At 41.7% G+C, this 21,825-nt stretch overlaps 1 protein-coding gene across 4 annotated transcripts in view; it reads left to right on the top strand.

The window, feature by feature from the left end:
- Nucleotides 1-10,722: 10,722 nt before the first annotated feature.
- The window catches only part of ABHD5 (abhydrolase domain containing 5, lysophosphatidic acid acyltransferase), a 36,021-nt gene continuing 24,918 nt past the window's right edge, over nucleotides 10,723-21,825 (top strand). Inside the window, exons 1-2 of one of the 4 annotated variants that reach the window (XM_044754465.2) lie at nucleotides 10,771-10,943; nucleotides 18,346-18,432. In XM_044754465.2, the coding sequence (XP_044610400.1) occupies nucleotides 10,897-10,943; nucleotides 18,346-18,432 (134 nt within the window). In that variant the 5' untranslated portion in view covers nucleotides 10,771-10,896. Of the gene's footprint in view, nucleotides 10,944-11,038; nucleotides 11,359-18,345; nucleotides 18,433-21,825 lie in introns of those variants that run through there. The other 3 variants (XM_070492449.1, XM_014860069.3, XM_044754466.2) reach the window with 3 other exon arrangements.

The raw sequence follows: 21,825 nt of genomic DNA, 5'->3' as shown, positions 1-21,825 counted from the left end.
TATTCTTAAGGAACTATTATACTTCAGGGAAGATAGGACCAATCCCAGTTAAGGTTGGTAAGCACACTAACAAAAATATAACCAATTGCAGCCACTGGCAAGGAATATATTTCTCCAGTGGTCCATGACCAGATTCAGAAGTGGTGAACTAGAAGTTCTACTGGACCCAAGCAAGGAAAACTAGGCTCATGAGATGGGTTCACTACTGAGGGTTTAAGAATTTTGGTGAATCATTTTAGCATAAGCTCATGTTACTGTGTAATTTTTGTTTTTAAGATTTTATTGTACTGAAAAAATTCTCTTGATTACAAAATGGTAGAGTCAGTGTTAATTATCACTAAAATTATCATTTTTGTTTACATACAACTTTCCCCCAAGAAAAAGAATGCACATATGTACATAAATGATGGTTTGAATGTCTAGTTTGGGGAGACTGGTAAGTTCATAATATGAAAGTAGCAGGTAGTAATATACATACTGAATATGCTACTGTACTTGAAAGATATTTAATAATAGTCTATTTCTCCCACTTGCAGCTGAAGAAATTACGTTAAATCAGAGACTACATTAAGAAGAGGAGTAGCTAAGCAACACCTTAAAATCTCAAAGGAGAAGAGTAACAAAAAAGCCGTAAATTTAGCTATTAAATGCATATTCATCAGCACAGCTAAAAAAAAGTCTTCATAAGCTGATTTGCAGCATCTATTAAAACAAAATTAAAATCTAGAGCAAGTTACATCGTCCAACTGAAATTCTTGAAGCTCAAGTATCTATGAGGGAGCTGCGAGTCATCTCTTCTGCTGCACGCCTGCCTGGATGGCCTGCTCTATTACTTTCTCCCAGAGTGTCCCTTTTTCTCCTACAAAATTTGCTTAATAATCTGAATTGTGCTTATGTGAGGATGTTCACTTTGTGATAATCATTATGATTTGTGCTGTATACTTCAACTTAAAAGAAAGCAAGCCTTATTTGAGGCTCACTGTCATGAATCATTACCCCACTTACTTGATCTAATAACCAGGTCTCTATCTTCCAAATGCTTAAATATGCTTACCTATACCTGTGTATATTTACAGAAAGTTGTTATACCTTTGTCATCTCTTTGTGTGGTTTTAGTTTGCTTGTCTTTATTCACTTTTTCCTGTGAAACCTTAATCTCTTTGCCTGTCATCTCCTTTGTAACTCTCCTACGTTGAGGAAGAGTAGGCAGTGCTGTGTTGGTAAACCAACTCTCAAAAAAAAAAGAGCCCTAGGGGCTGGCCCCATGGCCGAGTGGTTAAGTTCGCGCGCTCCGCTGCAGGCGGCCCAGTGTTTCGTTGGTTCGAATCCTGGGCGCGGACATGGCACTGCTCATCAGACCACGCTGAGGCAGCGTCCCACATGCCACAACTAGAAGAACCCACAACGAAGAATACACAACTATGTACCGGGGGGCTTTGGGGAGAAAAAGGAAAAAATAAAAAATCTTTAAAAAAAAAAAGAGCCCTCATTTGAGGTGATTGTCAATTTCTGTGGTATAACTACTCCTGGTTCAAGACTCCATGGTTTAACCTCCAGCTCAAAATTCCTGAATATTTAACAATGATTCATGAATTGATAAGAGCCAGCTCCAGCCATGTAGGTAAACAATAAGATGATAGTGAGTTTTTGCACTGACAGAACAGCATTTTCACTAACTACTCATTCACTCATACCACCACAAAGTTCTTCCAGTTGCAGGCACAATCATAACATATTTCAGTGTGGAATCAATGATGGGTGAAAATTGTTCCTTCTGTGCATCCCCGCAGAGCTAAAGCTAAATAAGCCAATTTGCTGAATTACTTAGAACAAAGTATTTATTGCATCACAGATATTTCCCACTTGTCAGAAAATGTAATTGAGCTAAGACACCAATTGCTGTTTGTTTGCTGCCACAAGTGCAGACTAAACGGAATGGATATTCAATAAGCTGTACTAAACTGAAGGATGCATTTTCAAAATGGTGAGGGGGTGAATAAACGGGTAACATTAATGTCAGGGAATTATGGGTATGAATATTTTCTTTCTGCTGCTGTATAAACTGCCCCTGCTACAAATGTTCAGTGGCATAAATAATGACTACATATACAGGTTTTGCTCTTGGAAGTTCAAACACAGAAAGGCAGCTGACACTTTCAATGTCAACATTTTGGAGGGCAACATTTTTCCTCATCTACGAGGATGCCTATTATTTCAGCATGGACTGATCACAAAAAAAAAACAACCAAAAGAAAAATAAAAGTTAAAAGATCTAAAATATGGTGGGAAAAATTCTTTTTATAAACATTAATTGTACTGAAAATAAAAATCCAGGGCTCTTTTATCATAACCAAATGAAATGAAAGGTGGAGGAAAGGAGTGCTATTAAAATTGTCTCCCCAAATCATCATGACTTTAAATTTCCTCGGGCCATAGGACGTGATTGGAAATTCAATGTTAGTCCCTCTGTCCTCTTCCTTTCCTCTCTCTTCCCTGCCCCTAACTCCAATGTCATCGAAGCTTGAAATTGGACAGTCACTTTTATGACTTCCCTCTCTATCTAAGTCTGGGTTTCCTAAGGAGTCATGAAAAGCACTAGAAAGACATCAGAATGGGAGCTGGTGCAAGTGTGAGGATTATTTTAAGGGTCATGATTATCTGATTTTTGATCACATGTTGATGGGGATATTTGGCCCCTCTGTACTTCTGGATATTCACCCATACATCTACTGTCCTAGTGCTGGAACCACGACAAACCTTGGTGACAGAGAAGGGGACAGCATCATGCAGCTCTCACTCTATTTCACTTGTGATCTTTCTCTTATAGGCATGCCTGTGCTAATCCTACCACTCACATCTGTCCTTTCCCTACCTTTCCACTTACTTCCCTCTTTTGCAGTGGTGTGAAGCGAGAGCAGACTTTCCGATGAAAGGCTTTCTGTTGAGGTTGACTCCTATAATAGTAGCGTAATAGTTTCACCATTCTCAATACTTAAGCCAATTTTAATGTCTATCATTACATAAAAATGAAAACGAGTGTCACAGTTTGGAATCTGTGGGAAGTAGTCTCTGAGACAGAGTTTAATGTTCAGGGAATGCCCTTGACATCAACACCTGTAGGAAGAAGGGGAGAAAGTGCGATTGGGCAGAGGAAAAAGTTGAGCAGTGGTACAGGCTCACCAGCCTCAGCCACTGGAAGTTCTGGAGAAAAACGGTTCATCAGAATTGTCCCACTTTGGGTGGAAACGGCTAGTTCGTTACATTGCTACCTCCATCAATCATTAGATGTGAGCCGTCCTCAGAAGGGGAAGGCAGCTGTCTGCAGCTGAGGTGTTCCCTGAAAGGACTGAAACCTGGAAGCTGTTCTATTGAAAGGCTCCCAGCAGCAGCAGTAACAAGTCCCTCCTCGAAGACGGATTTGAACACCATCTCTCCATGTTTACCACCACGAATCTCCTTACCCTGAAAAGTATCTGTCATTGTTCACATATCATATATCCTTTATAAGAGCATAACAGGCTACTTGGTAATACTTTTTTTTTTTTTTTGAGGAAGATTAGCCCTGAGCTAACTGCTGCCAATCCTCGTCTTTTTCCTGAGGAAGACTGGCCCTGAGATAACTTCTGTGCTCATCTTCCTTTACTTTATATGTGGGATGCCTGCCACAGCATGGCTTGCCACACGGTGCCATGTCTGCACCTGGGATCCAAACTGTCAAACCCCAGGCTGCCAAAGTGGAACGCTCGAACTTAACTGCTGCACCACCAGACTGGTCCCTACTTGGTAATACATTAAAAACTATTTGTGATTTCAACAAATGGTGCTGGAGCATAGGCAAAAACCAAACAAACACCCTTGACCCAAACCTCTCACTTTATACAAACATTAACTCAAAATGGATCATGGACTTAAATGTAATATATAAAACCACAAAACTTTTAGAAAAAGACAAAGGGACCTCTTTGGGACCTCAGGTTAGGCAAAGAGTTCTTAGATAACACTAAAAGCATAAGCCATAAAAAAAAATCAACACGTTAGATTTCATTAAATTAAAAACTATTGCTCTGCAAAAGACCACATGAAGGGGATGAAAAGATAAGCTGAATATGGGAGAAAATCTTTGCAAACCACATATCTGACAAAGTACTAGCATCTAGAAAATATAAAAAGCTCCCAAAACTCAACAGTGAGAAAACAGCAAAAGACATGAACACACATTTCATTGAAAACGATATACAGATGGCAAATATGCAAGTGAAAAGATTCTCAACATCACTAGTCATCAGGGAAATGCAAATTAAAATCACAATGGGACATTAATATAAATCTAACAGAATGGCTAAAATAAAAAATACAGACACCACCAAACGCTGACAAGGATGCGGAAAAACTAGATCAATTACATTTTGCTGGTGGGAACAGAAAACTGTACAGCCCCTCTGGAAAACAGTTTGGCAGTTTCTTGAAAAACGAAATATGCAACTATCATGTGACCTAGCAACTGCATCCCTGGGCATTTATCCCAGAAAAATTAAAATTTAGGTTCACATAAAAACCTGTACACAAATGTTTGTGGTAGCTTTGTTTGTAATATCCCCAAACTGAAACACCTCAAATGTCCTTCAACAGCTAAATGCTTAAACAAACTGTGGTACCATGGAATAGTATACTACCACGGAATACTACTCAGCTATAAAAAGGAACGAACTGTTGATACAGCAGCAACTTTAATGAATCTCCAAGGAATTATGCTGAGAGAAAAAAAGTCAATCTCAAGAGGTTACATATTGTATGATCCCACAACTTTCTTGAAATAATATTACAGAGACAGATTAGTGGTTGCTAGAGGTTAAGGACGGAGTGTGTGCAGGAGAAAAGTGGGTGTGGGTATAAAAGGGCAACTTTAGGGATCCTTGTGGTCATGGGAATGTTCTATACCTGTCTTACATCAATCTTAACAATCTAGCTGTAATATCGTCCTATAGTTTTGCAAGATGTTACCACAAGGGAAAACTGGTAAAGGATACATGGGATCTCTCCATATTATTCTTACAACTGCATGTGAATCTGCAATTATCCTGAAATAAAAAGCTAAAAAATCTATTTGTGAAAAAGATCTCGAACTCAATAAACCAACGATATAATTTAGTATGTATATGAAATAGCAGCATTACACATTGGTGGGGTAAAGGGTTGTCACTGAATGATGCAAGGGTGATTCAATTATCTATTGCTACATAACAAACTACCTCAAAATACAGTGCCTTAAAACAACGACCATTTTGTTTTCTCACAGTTTTGTGGGTCAGGAGTTTAAGCTCATCTGGGGAGATATTTTAATCCATGTGGTATTGGTCGGTGTCATTCACTCAGGCAGTGGGTGGGTGGGCTAGAAATTCTAAGAAGGCTTCACTCACAAGTCTGGCGCTTCCATGTCTTGACATGGCCTCTCTCTCCACGTGGCTAGCAGAGCTTCCCCACGGCATGGTGATCTCAGGGTAGTCACACTTTTGCCACAGTGGCTGACTATCAAGAGGAATTACCTGAATTGGTAAACATTGAAGCTATAGATCTCTTAAGTTCTAGCCTTGGAAAATACACAGCATCACTTCTGTCAGGTTCTGTTAGTCAAAACAGTCACAGCTCAGATGGAAGGGGAGGGCAAATAGACTTCAACTCTCAATGTGAGAAGTGGAAAGGATTAGTGGCCATCTTACTCCACTGTTAAGTACTTGAATTAACTATTTGAAAAAATATGTTTCTTTGTGGGAAGTTCTTAAAAATTGTACATAGTCAATTCAATGAAATTACATATTTAATTTCAAAAATAGATATTAAGCCATCACCTCACTCCCATCAGAATGGCTATAATTGACGGGACAGGAAACAACAAGTGTTGGAGAGGATGTGGAGAGAAGGGCACTCTCATACACTGCTGGTGGGAGTGCAAACTGGTGAAGCCATCATGGAAAACACTATGGAGAGTCCTCAAAAAATTAAAACTAGAGCTACCATATGATCCAGCTATTCCACTGTTGGCTATTTATCCAAAGAACGTGAAAACACTAAAGCATAAAGATACATGCACTCCTATGTTCATCACAGCATAATTCGCAATAGCCAACACTTGGAAGCAACCTAAGTGCCCATCAAGGGATGAATGGATAAAGAAGATGCGGTACATATGTATATATACAATGGAATACTACTCAGCTATAAGAAATGATGAAATCCAGCCATTTGTGACAACATGGATGGACCTTGAGGGTGTTATGCTAAGCGAAATAAGTCAGAGGGAGAAAGTCAAATACTGTATGATCTCACTTAGAAGCTAAAAACAACAACAACAATCACACAGAGACAGAGACTGGCTTGGTGCTTACCAGAGGAGAAAGGCGGAGGGAGGAGGGCAAAACGGGTGATTAGGTACATGTGTGTAGTGATGGATTGTAATTAGTCTTTGGGTGGTGACCATGATGTAATCTACACAGGAACCAAAATATAATGATGTACCCCTGAAATTTATATAATGTTGTAAAACAATGTTACTGCAATAAAAAAATAAAGTACATATTCCCCACTCAAAAAAAAAAAAAGATATTGAGCTACTCAGCTTTTCTACTTCATTTTGCCAGTTTGTACAAGTTATGTTCTCTAAATATTTTTGTCTATTTCACATAAGTTGTCAAATTTTGGGCGATAAAGCAGTTTGTAATGTGGCCTAATTATCTTTCTAATATTGGTAGGATTTGTAGTAATATCCTCTTTTCCAAACATGATTTTGTTCATTTGTGCTCTCTCCTTTTTTTTTTCTCTTTCATGATCAGCTGGCTAGGAGTTTATCAATTTTATTTTTCTCAAAGAACCAATTTTTGGCTCATATTTCATGGATTTTGCTTTTTCTACATATCAATATGCTCTGGAGAGCTTTTCATATTAGTACATATAGATCTACCTCATTTTTCCTAATTGCTGCCACCGAACTTCATATTATGGGGGTACCAGAATTTATTTAATTACAGGCATTCTTCTTATTATTAATTTTGCTATTAGAATACTGTACAAAACATCCTTTTATATGTTTCTATGTGCTCACGAGAAAGGCCAGACCCCAAGCAGTTAAATTGCTGGACCAGAGGGTACATTAATTTGACTTTTTTAAACAAGTAAATTCCAAACTGTTTTCCAAATGGCTGTATCACCTGGCACTTCCACCAACTGGGTAGAAACATTCCTTATCGATCCAGGTTCTTGCCAATATTTAGTACCGTGAGCCTTTTTCATTTATGTCATCATGGTTTCAATTTGCATTCCCTTGATCACAGATGAGTGTGAGCATCTTGTGGCTATTCTGGCTTGAGAATTTTCTCCTCTGAGAAGGATTTTTTTAAAATCTATTTTCAGTTTATTTTTATTATTCACTTTTTCTTTATATAGCAAACATATCAAACTGTGGTTTCTCAACATGTCCAAAATAGATTTTCCTAGTCTGTTCCATATTTTTGCATTGTGTTTTATTGTGTCTTTTTTCACACGCTTTAAATTTTGATAGAGTTAAATTAATCATTATTTTCCTTTATGGCCTGATGTTTGTATTTCACTGAAGGCCTTTTCTCTGGCTCTGAGAGTTCAACTGACATTCGTTGGCTAGTCAGTCTCTTGTCTCTGGAGGGCAGCTCTACCACTGAGTTCTAGAACCCAGCCCCTAGGTGACCATACTCTTCTCTCCTCACCTCTCCCACCATAGTGGAGCTCTCAATCCCTCATGCTTTACTGCAGGTTTAACATCTGTCCTCTCATCAACCCACCATCTCCAGGCCCCTTACACACCTTGAAAATGACAACTTGGAACCACAGAATGACAGAAAAAACATTGGGAATTGTCTAGTCTCAAACTCTCATTTTTATAGATGAGGAGTATAAGATCCAGACCTTGCTATCCAACACGGTAGCCATTAACCAGATGTGGCTTTTTAAAATTTAAGTTAATTAGAAGTAAACTTCAGTTACACTGGCCAAATTTCAAATTTCAAATGTGAGCTACATGTGGCTCACAGTGACGATATTAGGCAATGGGGGATTAGAACTTTTTCATCATTGTAGAAAGTTCCAGTGGACAGGGTTGCTCTAGAGCTTCATTACTTAAAGGGCAGTCTGCTGATTGGCAGCAGGACCCTAGGCATCATTGGGAGCTGGTTAGAAATTACGAAGCTCTATTAAATAACAGAGAATCAGGCCCCATCCCAGACTTACAGAGTCGGAATCTGCAACTTAACAAGATCCTCAGGAAGTTTACATGAGGGTTAGTCAGAGAAGCCCTAATCATGTTATTTTTTTCCCCGAGGTCACATAGCTGATTGGTGTCCAGGCCCTTCCCTGACCTGGCTACCATTTTCCCTTACCATCCCATGTCCTAATTATTATCTCCCTACCACACCTGCTTTCTGACTCTGTTTAATTACAGCACTTTATAAACATTTATAAGACAGCCAGGCCATTGAAGCCCTCAGAAAACCTCCATGCTTTCACCCTCATTCTTTGCAAATGCTTGCTTGGTAGACTTGTGATATAGGCCCAGACCCCTCTAATGGCTGTGGTGTTGTTCAGCATTTCCCCTGGGGAATCACTGTTGAGGGGACAGAAATTAAAGCCAACCTTAAAAACAGTGGGACACCACTCATCAACTGTATGGATACTTGGTCTTGGTGGTATACTGGTAGCATTCAGTTCTTTGGACTCCACAGCCCTGAGGTAGAGCATGCAGAGCAGGCGATATACTTGCCTTGCTAACTGTCACACCTGACCATCTGATTGGAGAGTTCAAAGTAGGCATGGTGATCTCCTAACGTAAGCACTGCTCATTCAAGGTAATTAATCAGTAGGTCACCAAAAGGAAGTGGATTTGGAGATAGGGCACCAGGCTGTTCTGGAACTCTGGGAGGCCTGCCCTCAGGGCACCACCAAAATACAGGAAAGCAGTGATGAAGGAGAAAGTCCGGCCTAGGCAGTGTTGAGATTGCTGTAGGCAGAACTGTCCAGGTGCAGCTTGCAGCAACAGATGTTAGCCTCATTGTCTCCCAAGAAGACACAAAGTTCAATGGCTCCAGGGTGGACTGGCAGTCAGGATGGAGCTGCAGGGTTCCTTCACTGTTGGCAGCACCCAGAGGCTGCTTGGATGGCTGATTTCAGCTTGGACTTCTTGCCATAGTCAAGAGCAGCTCCTCTACCAGCAGCAAGGTGAAGCCTGGGCCAGAGCTACCCAGAGAGCTGGGGAACATCACATGCACCCCTCTGTCAGTTTCTGGATAAACTCCAGCACTGGATCAGTGATCTCTCTTTGTTTTTCTTTCCACCATGCAGCAGCCATAGGCATCTATAAGAGCAGGGTCCAGGTCCACAAAGACCTCTGAGGGTGCACGAATGCCAGCCCAACTTTCTGAAGGCGGCCACAACCTTGGATCTTATTGCTGGACTCAGTACCGCTGGGCTGGGACTGTACTCAAGGCATTAGAGTCCCCAACAACAGCTTGGCCAATATAGGAAGAGGTGCCCCCAATATAGACGTGGTCTGAGAGGTGGAAATTTCACAGGGTCAGTTTCTGCAGACACACTACAAGTCTCTGGCAACACCATGGATTCCTGGAAAAGTGTTTTTATATGTCCTAGTCTTCCCTAAGATATTTATGAATTGGACCAAATACAATAAAAATATTTATTAGTTATTACTACGCTCAAGGGATTATGAGTGGCTCTTTTTTCCTCCGAAGTCACAGAAGACACCATCCCTATCCTCAAGGAACTTCCAGTGTAGGCGGAAGGATATTCAATAACGTCCATTAAAAATGCCTAACAATTATACAAGGCTGAGAATCTGAGTGCTAAGATGGGTGACAGAGACATGCGGGGTTAGAAGGGCTCAGAGGAGAGAGAGAGGCTGCAGTGACGGAGAGAGGGAATGAGAGCGATGAACTGCGTCTAAAATAAAGGGTTATATATTAGCGTGGGCTCTGTAAAGGCACGAGCCCTATTTCAAACCACTGTTTCTCAGCGTTTGGAACAGAGTGGGCATATAGTAGGCACACAGTAAATACGAACGGATGAATGGTAGGGAGTAGTATATGTCCAAAAGCAGGCAGTATCAGATGGCTAAAAGGCTTGAAACCAGGCTAAGCAATGTTGACATTTACGTTAATGATTCCCGCTCAATAACTCCTAAACACTGACTCTCTACACCGCTCCCGCGTATACAGAGCGCCGGGCGGATGGGAGTCGTCGGTTTTGGCCACTCCTGTAACCTCAACGCCCGCAGCAGCACCCCACACGTCGGTGAATACCGACGGGCTGAGGCGTCCTGTGAGTCGCCTTCTCTCACTGGCTGCCCACGTGCCGGGAAGGACTGGCGGAAGGCCACGTATCAGCTCCATTACGACACTTCCATTCGCCATTGCGGCGTCTATCAGGATGCTGTGATGGCTCTTCGAGGGCAAGGTCGCGCCTCAGTCCCCAGGGTGCTAGCAGCACAGCGCGCAGCACCTGACAGACAATACCAGCGGATGATGCACTAATACGGTCATTACTGAAATTAGTTACTACCTAAATCGGCTGGTAACTCTCATCGGTTTCTCACGGTTGACTGTCCCACCAAGAGCCTACACCCGAGCGCTCAGGCGGGATGACGCATGCGCGGCTGGCGGGGTGGAAGGGTGGGGGAGGGTCAGGGAGGGATGGCCGGGTACGCGCAAGCGCGCGGCCGCGCCGCCGGGCCGTGCGAGAGGGCGGGCGACGCATGCGCGGGCGGCGGCGGCCTTAAGGGCGGTGGCGGCGGCCCAGAGGGGCCCAGTCGGCCTGTCAGCCGGCTTGGAGGGACCGCTCGGCGCTTGCGCGACGACAGCGGCCATGGCGGCGGAGGAGGAGGAGGTGGACTCGGCGGACGCCGGCGAGAGGTGAATGCGGTCGGGGCTGCGTGGGGCGCAGGCGCGCGCCCTCCGCGCCGGTGGGGTTCGGGCCGGACGGGCGGCCCCGAGGACTCGTAACCCGCCCACTCGCTCCTTCGTCCGTCCCGGGAGCGAGTCGGCTTGGCGCCCGAGGAGAAGCGCCGGCCTCGCTCTTCCCCGGGCGCGCGCCGGTCGGCGCCGGGGCGCGGGAGCCGTCTGAGCGTGACCCCGGCCGCGCCGGGAGGCCGCTGGACGCTCCCCCCACCCCCCCAGCTGAGCCTGCAGTGGGTGGCCCGGAGCCTGGACCCGGGCTCCTAGTCCGCGAAGGGTCTCCGCCCGGGCGGCGGCGGCCGGCGGCGGTGACCGGCGGTCCGTGCACCTGACTCGAGTCACGGGAAACTTCCAGGTCCCTTTCCGTCGACAGGTACGCGCTGTGCTCTGTCCGGCCTGCGACAGGAACGAAGGCGCCCCGGGCCGAGCCGTCCACAGCCTGGAGGAAGGGGAGGCCCTGCCTTAGGGCCGTGTTAGATGGAGAGCCCGCATTCACCTGAGGGGCCGCGGAGATGAGGCGCTGTCGAGGGCAGGAGGAGCCCAGCTTGGGGGACAGGGGCTTGAGGGAGTGGGTGTATGGCTTTGGGTTTCAGAAGAGGTTAATTTACAGATACTTTATAGAAAGAAAGTTAAACACGGTGTGGATGGCAAGTTCAGAGTTAATAATCTTTCAGATGGAGAGCTTTGCTTCCAGGTGTTCTGGCATTACTGGAGAAGTGTGTGTGTGTCTGCGCCTCTGGAAGACACATATATGTAGAAAACTCTGTGGGAGTTGGAGGACAGATGTCCAATGTGAAGCTTTTTGATATACGGATACGCTAACTTTAGGTTATTCTTTTCTACCTGTAACTAACTTCATGCACTTGTCAGTAAGCGAATAGTAGAGGAAAAATTAAATTTCTGTGAGCATCATTGCCTTTTTTCTCTAGGCTGGTCTTATCAGAAAGTACATATGTTTAATATTTTGACAACAGTTCTACTTCAGATATGGGGAGAAGACTGCATATGAAACATAACCTAATGATAGAAAATATGGAGTACCATGAAGACGGGGGTATTTGGAAAGATGCCAGAGGGGAAAAGTTGTGAAATATTAGAAAATAGGTTCTTCCTTTGAGTTTTGTTTGTATGATGAATAGGTTGGTTGTTTTGCTTTGGTAATGAACTTCCTTGTTGAGGTGAGGTGCTGAGTGTCACGTGAACACAAGTAGGAACCTAAGTGGTAGCTTCTTCCCAACTAGTTTGTCACAACATTTTTAGTCTCTTTCTAAGACTGCTCTTCAGTGGACTCTTTGGTGTCCATGTTGTTGTGGGGCTTGGTAGTCTAGGGCACAACCGTGAAAGGAATTTGTGGCTTTGAGTGATGATAAGAGGTCACCAGGGACAGACTATAAAATATCCTTAGCAGCTGACCAGCCATAGTCCCCCAACAGAGGTGGGCCTCCTTGGTACTCTTGGCATTACACTTGAGCAGTGTCCAAACTAGTATGGCCTTCTGAACTATACCCGGGGGGGGGGGGGGGGGGGGGGGGGGGGGGGGGGGGCGGGGAGGGTGGCGTTGGGGCGCGGGGAGCAAGTACCTGCTCCTGCTGGGTGTTCCCTAAATGTCTCATATTGAACCCTCCTACTGGGTGTTCCCTAAATGCCTCATTTTAAACCTAAGGTTGACCGTATCTGCTAGGTATTACTGTTCCCATTTTTCAGTTGGATCTGAACCTGGGAGGAATACTAGCACCCCACTAGCACGTAGCAGGGCTGAATTGGAGCCCCCCCCCAGGTGGCTGGATTTAGTCTAAGAACGCTTTCCCCATGTCTTTGCTGCCTCTCTCTGGGATTGGGACTCATGGGGCGTTTGGTTCTTGTTTCTTTTGCTTACTCTACTGACTCTTGGTAATTTAATCCTTGGGTTAATACAGAGTTCACTCTTTTTTTTTGGTTAATCAACAGTAGAACTATCCCAAGAGCCAAGTGGATTGTGGCAAAACACAAGTCTCGAATTAAGTTCCCTGTCTTTAAGACATTTCAGATTTTGATGGGAAGGTGACATCAACAAAAGAAACAATTATAAAATGGTCATCGAAGGCGTTTTGGAGTATATGATTCTTGTCTTTTCCTTTGTGACTTTCAATGAGGACAGGCATTCCTGGGAGCCATTTGGCTTTCAACATCTAACCCTTTTGAGTTGCAGTAAGGTTGAGAAAGCTAAATGTAACAAGAGTAGGATAGACTTCTGTGAATTGTTGCAAGGTTGTCCCACAGAATGATTATCAGTTGAATTTAGAGGAAAGCTGTCACAGAATTGCTCAGTTGCCAAGTAGACCATAAAATAGGTGGTTTGTAGTGGTGTGCTGGAGTTATTGCTAAATTTTCAGAATTTTGCCAACCATTGGCAGCATGAAATCAGCCATGGTGGTAGTATTTACACCATGGAAATCATCAAATGGTATAAATAAGGGATTTTTTTCTCCTCTTGCCCTCTAGTAGGTTTACCAGCACCCTACTGGATTTACATTAGAATTTGACTATATTTCTTTGCCTTGGAGATAGGAGAGTGGATTTTTCTATCTTTAGAAAGACTGCTAAAATCACTGACTCTTCTCTGTTGCCATCTCCCCTTCCCAAACCCTTGCCATCTGACTTCTTAAAAATCACAGAACTGGGCCCGGTGGCGCAGTGGTTAAGTGCACACATTCTGCTTCCTCGGCCCAGGGTTCGCCGGTTGGGATCCCCGGGGGGGGACATGGCACCGCTCAGCAAGTCATGCTGTGGTAGGCGTCCCACATATAAAGTGGAGGAAGATGGGCACAGATGTTAGCTCAGGGCCAGTCTTCCTCAGCAAAAAGAGGAGGATTGGCAGCAGATGTTAGCTCAGGGCTAATCTTCCTCAAAAAAAAAAAAAAAAAAAAAATCACAAAACTCCCCAATGCCACATCCCAGTGGGCTTTTATTTTTCCCAGTACTTATCTTTCTTGGGTTCTTGTCAGTGTTTGACACTATAAACTCGTACCAGACCTTCTACCTCTTAGGACATTTTGCTTCTTGTCTTACCTCAGACCAGTAGTCACTTTTATTAGGTTCTCTTTTTTCCGTTCTCTAAATGTAGTCATTCTCCAAGATTCTGTCTTCATCTTTAGTACTCTAGTGATGTTTCTAAATGGGTGCCAGATGTTTTCCCCTGATTTCTCAAATGTAACGTGTCTAGACCAGGATCTCATTTGTACCTTCCTTCCCCTGAACTAAACAGTACAGAAAGCTCAGTTCTTTCCCTTAACTTCCCTATTTTTATTAGGGCACTTATGTTGTTCTGGTCATACAGATTCAGAACTGTGGCATTATTTTTCAACCACCTCTCCCCCCTTTATTGCCCTGAATACCAACCAAATCTGTTACCAAGTCCAGTAGATTCTAAGTACAACATCACCTTTCCATTCTCACTGTCGCCTAGGAGCCACCTAGTTCAGACCCTCCTTATTCCATTTTCTGGATTGTTACAAGCCTTAGTAACATGTTCTGTTCCTATGCTCTCAACGTAAGTTATTCCATTAGTTACTTTTTAAAAAATTTTTTATTATTTTTTTAATTGCAATAACATTGGATTATAACAACATATGGCTTTCAGATGTACATTGTAATATATTTCAAATTCTGTGTAGACTACATCGTGTTCACCACCCAAAAACTAATTATAGTCCATCCCCTCACTTGTGAGTCTAATAACTCCTTTTGCTCTCCCCCCTTTTCCCCCATGGTAACCACCAATCCATTCTCCGTTGCTATGTGTTTGTTTGTCGTTGTTTTAATCTTCTACTGACGAGTGAGATCATACAATGTTTGACTTTCTCCCTCTTATTTCACTCAGCATAATACCCTCAAGGACCATGCATGTTGTCACAAATGGCTGGATTTCATCATTTCTTATGGCTGAGTAGTATTCCTTTGTGTATATATACCACATCTTCTTTATCCATTCGTCCCTTGATGGGCACCTGGTTGCTTCCGAGTCTTGGCTATTGTGTATAATGCTGCAATGAACATAGGGGTGCAGGTATCTTTATGCATTTCTGTTTTCAAGTTCTTTGGATAAATACCCAGCAGTGGGACAGCTGGATCATATGGTAGATCTATTCTTAATTTTCTGAGGATACTCCATACTGCTTTCCATAGTGGCTGCACCAGTTTTCCCTCCCACCAACAGTGTACGAGGGTTCCCTTCTCTCCACATCTTCTCCAACGCTTGTTTCCTGTCTTGTTAATTATAGCCATTCTGACCGGAGTGAGGTGATAACCTCATTGTAGTTTTGACTTGCATTTCCCTGACAGCTAATGATGTTGAGCATCTTTTCATATGCCTGTTGGCCATCCGTATATCTTCTTTGGAGAAATCTCTGTTCAGATCTTTTGCCCATTTTTTAATTGGGTTGCTGGCTTTTTTGTTGTTGAGATGCATGAGTTCTTTGTATATTTTGGATCTTAACCCCTTATCTGATATAGATATCTGATATCTCTTCTCCCAGTTGTTAGGTTGTCTTTTCGTTTTGTTGATGGTTTCCTTTGCTGTGCAGAAGTCCATTAGTTACTTTTATATCCCCAAGAGGCACTGTCTTGTTTGTAGCATAGCCACATTATTCTATATAGCCACATTCTATTATGTAGCACATTATTGTATGTCCTCAGCCTGGCGTCAAAGCCTTTTGCAGGCAGCGTGGCTCCTGTCTGTCTTTGGAGTCTTATTTCCTTTCTGTGCACTGGGCTTTAGCCAAGCTGTATCTTTCATTGTTTCCTAAACTTGTTTCTTACTCACCTCCGGTTTCCCCATGGCTTGGTTCATGTTGTTTTCTCTGACCCAAAACAGATTGTGATCCTCCTTCTCTAAAGGTCCATGGTAGTTTCCCAAGCTTCCTTTATGGCACCTATACCATATTTTAAAATACAATTATTTGTATATTTGTTTCATCAGCTCATTGAGGACAAAGCTTTTGTCTTACTCAAATGTCTGGTAGAACCTAAAGGGGCTTTATAAATAGTAAGGTTCAATAAACTTTTATGAATTAAACACTTCAGTTGTAAATTTATGCTGATATGAACATTAAGATAACCTAGTAGCTGATTATACATTTTGCAGGTAGTGACTTAAATTTTTTTCATCCTAAGATATTCAAAGAACATCAAAAGATGTATTCATAAGAAATTCAAGATTTGAATTTGATTAGGACAACAATTAGGATCGTGAACTTCAATTATATTGGAGAGGTTGAGAATATGATTCTTTTTCTTAACCTTGGATGAACCAACAGTGAACCGTGCTTCCCTGTTTTGCCCTTCTCCACAATGCCGATCACAGACCAGCAAATGCAGATTTCAGCCCTGTGACAAAGAACTTAACAGCAGATTGTAAAGGGATGGTCCACTTAATAAAAACCATACCGGATAATACATTTCACAATTACAGATGTCTCTGAATGAGTCCTTAAATATTTGACCTGTATTATTTATAATAGCCGTTCAGAAACATTATATAGTTAGATTTTTAGTCTAACCTCATGATTCTATAATTCTAAATTCCTCACTTCTGATTGTGAAGCATAAAAAATGTTGTTTAGAAATATGATTTTATTAAAACTTAGTTTGAAACCTAGGATTTTGGGGTTTTATTTTCTTTATCTACTGGGATGAATTTGTTTTAGAACTAACACAAAATGCCGCTTGGATTTGTTAAGCAGTGTAAATCTAAAAGTACTCATGTAGCTTCTTTAAGTATGTTTGGTGGTGCTGTCTGACTCCAGAATGGCTTGTTTACTATTTGAGGGAAGGTAGGAAACAATTGGGGAAAGAATATTACCAGCACATTGTTGTGTCTAAAATATTTCTTCTCCAACTCTGGGTCTTTAAAAGTTACAGATTAGAAATGAAAAAAAAGCTTAAAAGAATGCTAATTAATATGTTAAAATATACTAGAGGACCTGTGTTGTCATTGATCTAATTGTTAGTGGATCATTTGAATCATTTCTGTATCATTTATGTAAAATCAAATGGCATGTTAGTCACTTAAATTATGCTTGTATGAGACATACTCCTTTTTTCCCCGTTCTTTTCTAAGAATAGGATTTAAGAAGTCAATTCCCAGGAAAAAAGGCCTTTATTTGCCCAAGTGTTGAAATTTCCAAGTTGGAAGTTTTTAATAATTTGTTGGTTGTTAATTTCAGAGGAATATGTATATTCACACCTCTGATAAATTTGTATATTTATAATAATCAAAACTTCATAGTTTGTCTAAATGAGGTAGAGTGCTGTGCTTAGAGTAGCCTATGGAGAGCAATAATAAAAATAATTTTTCTCTCTTGACAGTACCAGTATAGGGCTGGAGGCCATTTTAAACAAAATTGTAGTGTAATGAAATCCTCTTTACTTATAACCTAATTAGAAATGTTAGGTGGCCAAGAGTGTGTGGAAATTGGCCAGACTTCTGTATATTTTTCTTCAGAATACTTTGAAACTCCTTTCACTGTTTCACAATATTTATAGATTATGCAATTCAGGTTTAGTAATACTGTAGATAGTCAAATGTCTTAGAGGACAAAACAGGAATTACCAGGAAACTTAAATGTTAATGGCATAGGATATAAATACCACGTTGATATTTTTTTAAAAGATTAGGTAGAAAGTTAAGGGAAAAATTTCAGTGTTTTATCCCTCAAACTCAGGATACCTACCATAAGATTTTTTTTTTTAACTTTTTTTTTTCTTCTCCCCAAAGCTTCCCAGTACATAGTTGTGTATTCTAGTTGTGAGTGCCTCTGGTTGTAGCTTGTGGGACGCCGCCTCAGCATGGCCTGATGAGCGGTGCCATGTTTGGGCCCAGGATCCAAACCCGCGAAACCCTGAGCCGCGAAGCGGAGCGCACAAACTTAACCATTCAGCCATAGGGCCGGCCCCTAACATCAGATTCTTAACTTAATAAATTCTGTTAATATATTAAGCACATCTTATTTGACTTTCCTTAGAATTGCCACCTCAATGTAGTCTTGTAAAGCTTTTCTTGCTCAGAAGTCTGCTCACTAAAAAGATTCTTTCTCGGGGCTGGCCCCGTGGCGGAGTGGTTAAGTTCGTGCGCTCCGCTGCAGGCGGCCCAGTGTTTCGTTGGTTCGAATCCTGGGCGCAGACATGGCACTGCTCATCAGAGCACGCTGAGGCAGCGTCCCACATGCCACAACTAGAAGGACCCACAACGAAGAATATATAGCTATGTACCGGCGGGCTTTGGGGAGAATAAGGAAAAAAATAAAATCTTTAATTAAAAAAAAAAGATTCTTTCTCTGTATCACAGGTTATAGAGCAGGATTCCTTTTGTTTTTTTCATTAGATGCCTTAGAACTTGGATCCTCAGCCTTCCTAATAAGGTCGGCGCTCAGCTGATGGGGCTGTGTAGAAAACCTTTTGATGCACGTTGGTAAGTCTTCCTGGAGTAAGATAGGTATGGTCCCTGTGATGAAGGGCTTTTCTTTATATTGTGATTGACACTTTGGTCTCTTCTGTAGAGCCTCAGCAATGGATGATGGTATTTATTGATTCATCTGCTTAAATAAATTAGAGAAGTTAAGTTTTGCTTTTCTTTTTATTTTACAAAGCTGTGAGGAGGCACCCCTGTATCTTTTTCACTGTTTTATAGCTGGGCCACATGAATTTAATTTTTACTTTGGATTTTGTGACCTCAGAAGTATGGCTGGATATCTGACAAGCTTCAGTCTTGTGTCCTTAGTTCCAGTATCCTGTCCTTAGTTCCAGTCTTCCACACGCTAAGCCTAGAAATGCAGAACAACGCTAAATGGCATAGGAGATCTTGGGGCAGGGTCAGAAGGTTTCTTTGATGATGAAAAAGGTTGATGAGGTTAATTTACACCAGAGACAGGAGGTGGAGTCAGATGGCTATTGAAGAGGGTTGAAGCAGTAGAGGTGGCAAGCTAAGGTGTGGGAACTCGTGATCAACTAAAGGATGGACAAGAGGGACCCTGCTTTTCACTTTCAGAAATGTTCCTTTGATCCTTTTATGTGCATAGCACTCAATCCTGTATATCTCTAAGAAAGATGTAGAAGACAGTTTCTATAAAACATTTTCTCATCTGGTTAAGACAAAAACTGATTGGACAGAAACATTATCAGGGCTTAGGGGAAGTGAGGTATCTTTACAGTTCCATTGAGTGAAAATAAAATATTTTACTATGTTTTGTTAAATATGGATTTTTCAGTTTAAATATACTTTAGAAAAACTCCACTTAAAAAAATTGTCTGCTTTGATGAAAAGGCTGCCATAAGAACCTGGAGAGTGTTGGTGCCTCTTGTGTTGAAGAGCCCTAATTTTTAATGTAATGTGATAGACTTGCAAACATAAAAAAACATTATTTTGCCCCTTCTCTTTGAGTTAAGCCCATCACTAGGAGGCAGAATGCAAGGACATGATAATCCTATCCTTTGAAAATTGGTTTTGTGATGAGTGGTAAATAGGTGGAGATAGGCATAATTCCTATATTCCCAGCTGGTATATAACATATTAAACTCTAGTGCCTTGTACATAGTAGGTATTCAGAGACTGAATTCTTTTCTGAATGTAATTTTTTTTTTAAAGGCTGAAACAAAGGGGCCAGCCCCATGGCTGCGTGGTTAAAGTTCACGTGCTCCTCTTTGGCGGCCAGGGTTTGCACGATAGGATCCCCACTGCCAACCTATTGCACTCATTGGCCACGCGGTGGAGGCATCCCATGTACATGTCTAGGAGGGTTGGTACAGATGTTAGCTCAGGGTGCATCTTCCTCACACACACAAAGAGACTGAAACAAAGACTATGTTTGTGTTTTCCTTGCCCCAACATGTTTATGACGTCAGTTGGAGCAATAGTAGATTATAGTTCAGTTCACTTTAATTTTCCTTTTTTTTTGTGCTGACCTCTGATGCTCTCTGGCAAAGAACCGTACAATGATTTGAGGGCTGTTTGTTTAAGAAAATAGATGATATTGAGTTGTAAGTAACTTCCTCTCGGTACTAATTCATACTTTTGTAGCCAAACATAGACCTTGATGACCATTTCTGGTCAAGGACAAAAGAGTTTCAGCTTAATAATAGTTTGCTTTTTAATTTTTAGCCCTAAAGGTCATGAGATTCTTTTCACTTAAGTGCTTGTTAACTGCTTTTTTTCAACAATTGAAAAATTGTTGAATGAATTGAAAAATTCATTGCTGAAGCCTTGAATTGTTTTTCCTTGCTAATTTGTAAATACATTTATTTATTTATAAGGAGACTAATATTAATGTTTAGTTAATATTAATAATGTTTTCTAGTATCTTTACACCTTGATAGTAAGTTATAGATAACATTTTTGGGGCCTGCCGGCAGGTCTTATCATCTTAACGTGTTAATGCAGAAGGTTTGAAACTGGCGGTGGAGAACATCAGAGTAGAGCCTCATTATATGCAGGCTATTATGTATTTTCTCTTCCAACATTCTTTTCTTCACATAATATTTCCATAGTATAACCACATGCCATGAGAACCTGACCAAATATATCTGCTTGTAGTCCTGTCCTTTAGTCCTACGTTTGTGTGCTTATGTATTTATACATCTACGTACATACACACGTACACACATATACAATGCCACCGAACTTACTAGGAAGTTCTTGTATCTAAAGATAAAGAGACAAGAAGAAAGTTGACTAGCAAATACAAAGGAATAACTTATTTATATGAAAAAAAGAGTGGGTTACTGTGATTCTAACCCCCGTTCCTATATTGTTTATGCTGTTTTTCTTGATTCACCTCTTTGCATCGACATTTTTTAGTTTTTTGTTTTGGGAGGTTCAGGCCCTTGCCTGCACATATCCTATCTCCTAATAAAGAACCAGTGATGCCATAAGTGCTCTTTGCCTAAGCAAATGAACAGCATCTGCCTTCCTTCATCCACTTCTGGGCTTTCTTATGACTGAGGCCTTCAGTTCACAAGACACAGATATCAAGCACTTGCATGGCCACCAGCCAGTTAGTGTGTTTGGCACTGGCAGTATAAGGATAATTTTTAACATAGGTTTAGCATTCATTGTGCTCATGGTGTAGTAGGACAGATAAGTATGTAAACAAATAACCACAGCAATAGTAACTCTACCTGAAACAAGGACCAGAGGAGTGATTAACGACCCCTGGCCTTGGCATCACGATCAGAGACAATATCTCAGAAAAAGTGAGGCACAGGACATTCTGGGTAGAGGGAAGAGCTGAGCAAAGAGCCATAGAGGTATAAAGTGACATTCTGGGAGTTGTGAGGTACTGAAAAAGTACAAGGTGCAAAGGACAAGATGGGGAGAGAGTAAGCTGTGGATGGATTGTAAAGCACCTTCTGTACAGGTCTTAGGAATGTGACTCTATCCTGTAGGTAATGACAATTTCTCAGATGTTTTAAGGAAGGTAGTCACCTGAGAAAAAAGAGCTTTGAAGTCACTCAGAACTGAACTCAAATCTCTGCTTGTGTTGTTACTTACTAGCTGTATACTCTTGGACCTGGTGCTTAACATTTCTGAACTTCAGTTTTCACATCTATGCGATAGGGATAGCTTGAACTGAGAATACCCTGGATTGTGAGTGACTAGTCATGCAGCAAACATTATTTATTGAGTGCCTGTCATACATAATGCTCAGAGACATTCTACAGGGAAGAGAAATGCAGGAGGAGGAGCCTCCAGAGCTTAGAAACAGCTAGATGCTGGATCAACCCATCCAAAACTTAGCACATTTGTCTATTCAGACCTATTCTTTTTTTTTTTTTTTTTAAGATTGGCACCTGGGCTAACAACTTGTTG

This window comes from Equus asinus, chromosome 21 (assembly GCF_041296235.1).
Source record: "Equus asinus isolate D_3611 breed Donkey chromosome 21, EquAss-T2T_v2, whole genome shotgun sequence".
In the NCBI taxonomy this organism is placed as follows: domain Eukaryota; kingdom Metazoa; phylum Chordata; class Mammalia; order Perissodactyla; family Equidae; genus Equus; species Equus asinus.
The sequence above is the reverse complement of the archived record's forward strand: the minus strand, read 5'-3'. Positions and strand labels throughout refer to the sequence as shown.